This window comes from Mirounga leonina, unplaced genomic scaffold, assembly GCF_011800145.1.
Source record: "Mirounga leonina isolate KUSES-001 unplaced genomic scaffold, KU_Mleo_1.0 Mir_165, whole genome shotgun sequence".
NCBI lineage: Eukaryota > Metazoa > Chordata > Mammalia > Carnivora > Phocidae > Mirounga > Mirounga leonina.
Genome location: NW_023270415.1, coordinates 7,560,834 through 7,569,299, shown reverse-complemented (window position 1 = coordinate 7,569,299; position 8,466 = coordinate 7,560,834). Strand labels below are relative to the sequence as shown.

The window sequence follows — 8,466 nt, the reverse complement described above, 5'->3', positions numbered from 1 at the left end:
AAATTAGCAAGACCTCTAAGAGTGTTTATAATTTCAGGGGCGCAGCCTTGCATTTTTACCTCCTGACTTCTCCAGTAGGGGAAAAGCAATGTGTCTTATGTATTTGTTTCTACAGTAAAACAAAAAGCAGTCACTAGCTGCCACCTGAGACCACTTCATCGGAGTCTGCCTGAGGAAAGAGAAGGAATGGGCTGGATGCCTGTACCAAGAGGTACTGTGAGCACTAATTCTCCTTTGTTGGGGTTAAAGGCCCTGGAATTGCCTAAAATTTTTTAGCTCTTACTATTTTCCACCTGTACCTGGTGAATAGTTAAGAATGTAACTTAACAGGACTTTTGATTCTCTGCCCCCAACCCCACCTAGCACTCTACTTTTCCCCTTTCCTCTTTTCCCTATTTATCTTTTTATTTTGTAAGATATAGCAGCCAAGGGTACAACTTCGTCTTCTTGCGCCACGTATGTGCCAAATGCCTAGTGTGATCTCAACCGGAGACATGGCCTTGAACCTGAGCAAGTGAGGCCCCTCTGCTCACTTTATCTGCTAGGAACTCGGGACATCCTGGGGAAGGAACTCAGACTGGAAGCAGAACCTGTCTAGGGACAGAGGAATAAAGAATGTGGAAAGGGTAGAGTAGTAGAGACAAGTAAACTGGATTAGGTGGTAGATATAAAGCCAGGAGTGAACTTCAGAATTTCAAATTTTAAATGTAACCTCGGTTATGCCTAACAAAATAGACTTATCTTTCCTTACTGAAACTTTCTGTCCCAAACATTCCTAGCATCCAGGGACCCTCTCTGAAAAACACACCTTGCCATTTCCCCAGAGAATCCAGCCAAGCATTTCAGCTCAGATATCCCTCTTCAAGATAAATGCTTTAAGCTATTCTCCTACCCCTCCCTTTTCTCTATAGCATTTATCAATACAGAGAATTATATAGTTTCTCACCACCAGCATGCCAGTTCTTCCAGTGCCCACAAATATACCCTGGCACGAAGGAAAACAGTGATTAAATATGTTTTAAGAACTTGTAGGGGTGCCTGGCTGGCTCAGTCAGTGGAGCATGGAGCTCTTGATCTTGGGGTTGCAGGTTCGAGCCCCACATTGTGTGTAGAGATTACTTAAAAATCTTTTTTTAATTTTTTTGTAAAGATTTTATTTATTTATTTGAGAGAATGAGAGACAGCATGAGAGGGAAGAGGGTCAGAGGGAGAAGCAGACCCCCCACTGAACAGGGAGCCCGATGTGGGACTCGATCCCGGGACTCCAGGATCATGACCTGAGCCGAAGGCAGTCGCTTAACCAACTGAGCCACCCAGGCGCCCACTTAAAAATAAAATCTTTAAAAAAAAGTGTTAAGAACTTTTAACACCAAGCTTTCACCATGTATGTGGCAGGTGACGGCTCTGGTACCTCCTTTCCTCACTTGCAAAAGGGGGAAAAACCCTCCTCAACTCACAGGCTTGATCAGGCTCAAACTTGGTACAGAATGACCTTGACCCAAACACCTGGCACTGGAAATGCCCGTTACAAGTCATCTGTATCCATTATGTCTCAATCTGCAAAATCTGATGGATAGGGCCACAGCACACAGCAGGGGTTAACCCCTCACTTTTACAGGCCTGTGACTCCCTTTCTTCCCTACAAGGGTAGAATATTCTGTGTTACCCTAGGGCTGTAGCTTTAGTTGCACTTCTAAAGAACACTAGCTACAAATCGTCACTGGGACTCTCCAGAGCTTAAGAACTGCTCGTTTCAGAAAATGCAATGCACCAGGTATGCAGTCTACAGGAGAGCATCCTATTAAAATTACAGATGCTGAGTTTCATTCAAAGTTAAGGTCACAATGCACATTTTCTTTTGATTCATTCCTGTGACTCCTTCAAATGATTTTTAACCCTGCAACACTATTTCCCAAGGTGTAGACATGTGAGGACTGGCAAACTCAGTGTTGAGAGGGAGTGTACAGACTCTTGATGAAATGGAGACAAAGGAAAATCCAAACACCTCTTTAGACCGCTCTCAAGATTCAAACTAGGAAACCCAAATGCCTTGGATGTTCTCCTCCGGTGGGAGGGATATGCTAAAATTGAAAATACTTAAGAGTGTTAAGATTAACCATTACTTTTTAGAAACTAAGATCACTGAAATGTATAACATAGGCTCATTCCACGAGGTTTTTGTACCTAGCAAAAAACAAAACCTTAGATATCCTAACGTTCATTTTTAGGTTTTATCCTTGAATTATTTAGTTCTACCAATATAAAAGAATGAGAAATCTGCAGCTACGTATTAAATATCATTAAAATGATTCCAATGCTACCAATACTTAACATGCATCTTAAAAACTGGCTTTTGTAACAGAGGCACTAGTAGAGTGAAAAAGTAGGATTCCAGATTTTATTTTTTTAAAGATCGAGAAAACACACCCAGGACAGAATTGTTTTTGATCAATAAATTTTCAGAAAATGGAGCAAGTTATTCTGGGACACATTCAAAACTGGTAAGCTTGAACTGGGAAATGGGGTTTTGACAACACAACTGTGGGAAACCAGTATCTGAACAAATCTTAAAACACAACCTCACATCTTTCTCCCCCCAACTGTTCAAGTGGCAGACAAAATAAATTACCATAAATTATATGCCTAGGCAACTTAAAAACAAAACGAAACCACATGAGGCTGAGGATTTCCTTAGCCCCTCCGGGAAGTGTGTAACACTGTGCTTCTGGCCGGCAGGCGGGATCGGATGGGGGCCTGTCAAACGTCAGGATAGTTGCAGTAATATACCGCAGAGCTGGCGTCGGACACCACCGAGGAAATGGCCCCGTGGCTGTCTGGGAGATTCACACCGGAGTCCTGTCCCTGGTAAGGGAGACCCATCTCGGGCTTGCACACAAAGTGTAGATACTGTTCAAATTCCGTGCGGTCCACCTCCCCGAGGAGCTCGGCGGGCTGGTTCGGGTCCGCGCCGTCCCGGCAGGGCAGGGCCTCGGGAGGGGGCGACGGCTGCCCCGGGCCGGGTGGGTGCTGCGGCGGCGGCAGAGAGAAGCCGCGCCCGCCGCCCGCCGCCGGCGAGCTAATCGCGTTGTAGTACAGCTGCAGGGCGCTGGAGGGCGCCACGTGGCCCGGGACTGCAGGGCCCGCCTGCTCCAGGCTGAGCCGGGAGTGCATGGGGCCGACTGGCGGCTCCGGGGGCCCCGCGTAGTCCGAGGCCTGCGGATAGCTGTAGGGGCCGGCCGCCGGACAGTCCCCGGGCAGCGGCGCGGCGAAGAAGGCGGGATCCGGCTCCACGCCGTCCAGCGGGGACGTGTCCGGCGTGGGCAGCGGGTAGCCGTCGAGCGGGGGCGCGCCCAGGCCCTGGCAGTCGCGGTAGTGGCCGCCCATGTGCGGGGGCAGCAGCGGCGGGCCGGTCGGGAAGCCCTGCTCGGGGAAGGGCAGGCCCAGGCCGTCCATGGCCACGCGGCCGCCCTCGGGGCCCAGCGTGGCGGCCGGCGGCTCGGCGAGGCCGTGCAGGAAGCCGCCCTCCACCCGCTTCAGTCGCTTCACCTGCTTGCGCCTCCGCGGCCGGTACTTGTAGTTGGGGTGGTCCTGCATGTGCTGCACGCGCAGCCGCTCGGCCTCCTCCACGAAGGGCCGCTTCTCCGCCAGGGTCAGCGCTTTCCACGACTTGCCTGCATGGGCGTAGGAAGGTGGAGAGGGGCGCCGGGCTTACTTTCCGAGCTCCCGCTCCCGGGCCCCAGGGCCCCCCTGGCCCTACCTCTCCCCTCCGACTTTTAATTGAGCAACTAGAGGGAGCGAAGAGGTCAAGTTAAAGAGTGAAAGGCTGCGACTCCAGAGGCCGAGCGGAGTCCAGACACTTGGGGAAGACAGGACATCTTGGGTCCTCTAAGGGCAACCCTCCCTTCTTTTAGCCTCCAGGAAGCGGCTTCCCAGCTCACCCATTCCCGGCCTTTCAGGAATTGAAAACGTCCCCTACTCGGGGAAGGAGTAGGGGAACGGGCAGGACCAAACCCGCCTGGCTCCCGGGATACCCTCGAGGTGGCCCAGACCGGCGGTGAAGCCGCCTCCCCAAAGCCGTTGTAGCCGCGGCCCCGGTCACCCGGGTTACCCGGGCACCGACGACCCAGACCATTTGGAGAGTCGGGAGAGGGCATGCGGAAGGGGAACCGAGGGCCACAGGGAAGGACCCTGGAGGCACCACACCACTGGCCTCGAGCGCAAGGCACGCACCCCTCTTGGGCTCAACGAAGCGGCTCCGCGATTCGCACCGCCCTGGGTCGGGAGCTCGGACTCACCCAACATCTTGCTCAACTCGGCGTTGTGCAGGTCCGGGTTCTGCTGCGCCAGACGCTTGCGTTCGTCCTTAGCCCACACCATGAAGGCGTTCATCGGCCGCCGGATGCGAGACTCGCCCTTGGCTCGGCCCGCCGCCCCCGCCGGCGCCCCGCTGCTCGCCGCCGCCTCGCCCTTCACCTTCATGTCCCCGAGGGGGCTCAGCGACTCGGCCCAGGGGCAGGGGCCCAGCCCGGCCATCACCGCGGGCAGCGCGCTGCGGGTCTGGCTCTGGTCGTCACTGGCGTACCCCGCATCCGGGCTGCTCATGGCGCTCCAGCCCTGCCCCGCGCCCCACAACCCTCCGCCGACACACCGCCTCCCCCGACCCGGGGGAGGGGGTGGGAGCGAGGGACGGAGATGCCCCGTGGGCTGCCGAAGTCTCCCGGGCCTGACCCCGCTGCCGACGTTCCTGGCCAGTCCTAGCCCACCGCGCAACCAGCGTCCCCGCCGGCCCAGTGACACTGCGGGCGCCCCGGGCCGCGGGCCCTTTTCTGCACTGATGTGGCCAATGGAGTGGTGGGGGCGGGCCGGGCGAGCGTCTTTAGGCCCACGCCCAGCCAGCCGCCCGAGTCCCAAGTCTCACTTCAACCCCACGCCCGCCCTTTCCCCTCCCCCGGCCCCGCGCCCAAGGCTACACCTGCCCCCGGAAAAACTGGCTGAAGCCGGGCTCTGGCTGCACGTTCCCTCCGACCCGGCAAGGGGGACTCCTGAGAAACCTTCTGGAATGCTGACTGTACCGCTGGATAGAAGTACTTGGCCACGATAGTTCAGATGAACACACTAAGCATACTCTTTTTTTCCCCCTTAAATATGACACTTCTATAATTTGGGTTACTATGCAGCTATTTAAAAAGAATAAATCTATGTATCTATATACCGTATTCAGAAAGATTTTTATATTAAGTGGAAAGAGTCAGTTAACATTTGAGCATACACTTTATTATGGGAGCTAAGGATTTCAGTGTGGGGAGGCGACCTATCTTCAGGGAACCCCACGGGTGTCTTCTTGAAGTGTGTTTTATTGAATGCAATAGATACTGTTGCTAATAAATTAAAAATGCATTCTCTCCCCAAGAACTCAACTTGCTTGTGGTACTACATTCAAAATGCTGTGTCCGAGGTAAATTCTAATTTCTAAAACAAGATTAAATACGGAATGACATCCTGTAGCCAATATTCCGTCATCCTGAAGAATTTAAAACCTTTATTCATAACAATGAAGAAACCCTTGAAAATTTGTGCATGAAATGTATGATAAACATAAAAGGTTTCTCATACATGTTCAGTAAAAGAGGCAAGACTTAGTTTTGATTTCTAAAATGTGGTAACACTAGCAGCAATATTTATCTTAAAGCCCATCTAATGGAGGAAAGAGCTATCCGGTTGCTCAGCAAAGTAACTGTAGCTCTTATGGGATTCTATACGTTTCTTTAGACTGAAATGAAAATCTGAGTGTATTCGACTTGTGTTTAAATCTGAAACCTTTTCAGTGGGATTTTTTAAACAAGCCCTCATATTGCACTTACATGGCACAGCCCTCAAATTTAGTAAGCTAGTTTATCCTTATAATTCTGTGAGGTAGACACTGTTACATATTACAGGATAGGAACCTGAGACACAGTGAGGTTAAGGAACTTTCCTGAGGTCACAGCACTGAGGAGTAGAATTCATCTCCAGTACTCTGCCCTGATTTTGAGCTCCTAATCACTAAACCAAGCTGTTGTACTTGTGTATTTGTATATTTGTGTTTTCTAAGGCGATTAACACAGCCATTTCTGCATAATTCCATAACTTTGCAAAGAAATTAATACATCACTGTCCAGAACAGATTTTCTTTGTTTACTGTGAAGGTGTGATGACAAGCTAAGGCTAACATCCGGGATCTGGGAGGTAAATGCTGCAGCATTTTTGTGAAATTAGAGTAACAAAGTATTCTATCAAGTCTGCTTATTGGTGGCATTCATAAAAACAAAGAAACACAACACCTTAGGAAACCTCTGGCCTACAGTTTCTCTGACATCGCTATTACCCCCCACCAAAAAAAAAAAAAAAAAACCTCCTTCACACGGGTTTTAAGCCAAATTTACTTTGACTCTGTGAGAATCTGTGAAGCTTCGGCTGCCCTCCCTCACTGTTAGAAGCCAGTCTTCATACACAGGATAAATTAAGTGGTTCTAGTTCCTGGGTCTCTGAGGTTCAACCCAGAAAAAAATTTTAATCTGCTTAAGAAAATCATAGACAAGTGTTATTTTTAATGGGTGGTTTTGAAGGAGCTGATCTTAAATTTAACTGTGTACCTTTCCTTTAAAGCTTTATTTTTTCTGAAATAAATATGGGCTTGAAAATTAAGCATAATTGCTTTGCAAATGGTTATATAAATAAACTATAGGAGAGAAAAAGTTCACCCCATAGCGCCTTGCTCCTTGTTTTCTTGGCGAGCTTCTCTAATTTTTCTGGATAATAATCAATATCTTTGCAAAGATCTCGAAGCAGATTTTGTTATTAGTGAAAAAGTTTTCATGAACAGGAGTTTCGTTAGATTAGAGATTGAAAACCAAACAAAAACACTGCCCGTTCCAGAATCCATTTTATCTGCCTATATTAATCTATTTGATTAGTTCTGTAAAAAAATAACATAGGGTACAGAAAATTCAATCCAAGTGTGAATCAAAAAAAAATGTATATGCATGGGTTTACCCTTGTACACTTTCTTCGTCCTCGTTTTCTTCCTGGCCCACACCATTCCAGGGAGAGGTGCAGAGAGAACCTGATGGGGGAAACAACCTGGAGGACCGCCATTATTATTTGCACGTGTTCTTGGAGACAGAGTACTAATTTTTGTTGGGTAAGATTACTGAGAACTCAGGTGAGAGCACAGCATCCACAGGATGGAGCGGGAGCTTCAGACTTTGCGTCCCTCCCCCACTTCTTAGAACGCCTTCCCTGGCAGTTATAAAGGAGGAGTTTACTTATATTTGCCAGTTGGGAATTACGGTGCCTTCTTAAGACTAGTCCCTTTTACCTACCATTACCTAGATCTAATTTCTTCTGATCATTCACATGTCATGTATTTTGGGGGGAGGGTGTTGGGGGCTGCGGCGCCGCAGACCAGTCCGTGGTGTGTGTGGACCCTTCTATTTCGGTCTCTTTACTAAACGCGGTGTTGAAGTCGAGCTCTAGACGTTATCAGAGCCAGCCACAAATGCCACATGAAAAGCAGCAAACATCCGGAGTGGTTTCCTGCAAGCCTTGCTTTTCTCAACACGAGAGATTTACGCGGGGGATTCGGGCGGGGGTGGGGTGGGGGACGACAAACTAGTTTCGCGAGTCAGAGCCTCGTACACCCGCTCGGGTAGGCGGCCGGGTGCATTTGCACCGCACAGTCCAGGATCTCTGGGTTCCTGGCTACTAATTGCACTCACGGTCCCCAGGCCAGACTCGAGGCTCGAAAGGCTGGCGAGGAAGCGACTAGCGCAGCAAGAAGCTGTGCCCGCTGCCACTTGGGGCCTTTGGCCCGTGGGCGCAGAAATTAACCCGGGTAGGTGACGAGCTGTGGCTCAGACCCGGGGAGTCGGAGACGCGCTTTTCCCGGGGCCCGAGTGAGCAGGCAAAGACTGGGTGATTTCCTGCAGGCTTTTGTGTTTTCGATGCCCGGGAAGCGGGAGCCGGACGAAGGACTTTCACGTTAGGGAAGGCCGTGGGCACCCAGACAGATCCGGGTTGGCTCTGGAGAGCAAGTCCTTGGGGGCGGGGAGGGGAGTGCGCGCCGCAAACCCAGGGAAAACGCCGAGGAGGCCCGCGGATGAATAGACAATGCTGTCCTTGGAACAAAGCACAACAATAAGGCCTTTGCATTTATAAATCGCGCGCCGGCGGCGGCCTCCGGGAGCCCCGCGGGAGGCGGCGAACGGCGGCGGAGCGCGGGCGAGGCTCCGCACCTCCCAGGTAGGGCCGAGCAGCCGGACGCCGCCGATTCGCATCGCTCGCCCCGGCGCCGACCGGGCGGCGGCGCCGCGCGTCTCGATACCTTGCGCGTCTCCTCCCTGTCCCTGGGCCAGTCCCCCGTGGGTCCGGGATGCGAGGTCGAAGGTCGCGGGTGGGATGGGAGAGGTGGGGAGGACGGAGTGGCCC

General features: G+C 51.2%; 1 protein-coding gene across 1 annotated transcript; it reads right to left on the bottom strand.

The window, feature by feature from the left end:
* Positions 1-2,384: 2,384 nt before the first annotated feature.
* On the bottom strand, positions 2,385-4,821 carry SOX17 (SRY-box transcription factor 17). Its single transcript, XM_035011161.1, has 2 exons — positions 4,296-4,821; positions 2,385-3,671 (listed from the first exon to the last, which is right to left on the bottom strand). The coding sequence occupies exons 1-2, from the start codon at positions 4,600-4,602 to the stop codon at positions 2,758-2,760; spliced, it is 1,221 nt and encodes a 406-aa protein (XP_034867052.1). The 5' UTR covers positions 4,603-4,821; the 3' UTR covers positions 2,385-2,757.
* Between the last annotated feature and the right edge of the window lie 3,645 nt (positions 4,822-8,466).

Bases quoted from the DNA above. Each gene is read 5' to 3' on its own strand.
- SOX17 (XM_035011161.1), bottom strand. From the start codon at position 4,602: ATGAGCAGCCCGGATGCGGGGTACGCCAGTGACGACCAGAGCCAGACC. The intron at 3,672-4,295 runs GTGAGTCCGAGC...ACGCCCATGCAG, and splicing joins CGAGTTGAGCAAGATGTTGG to GCAAGTCGTGGAAAGCGCTG.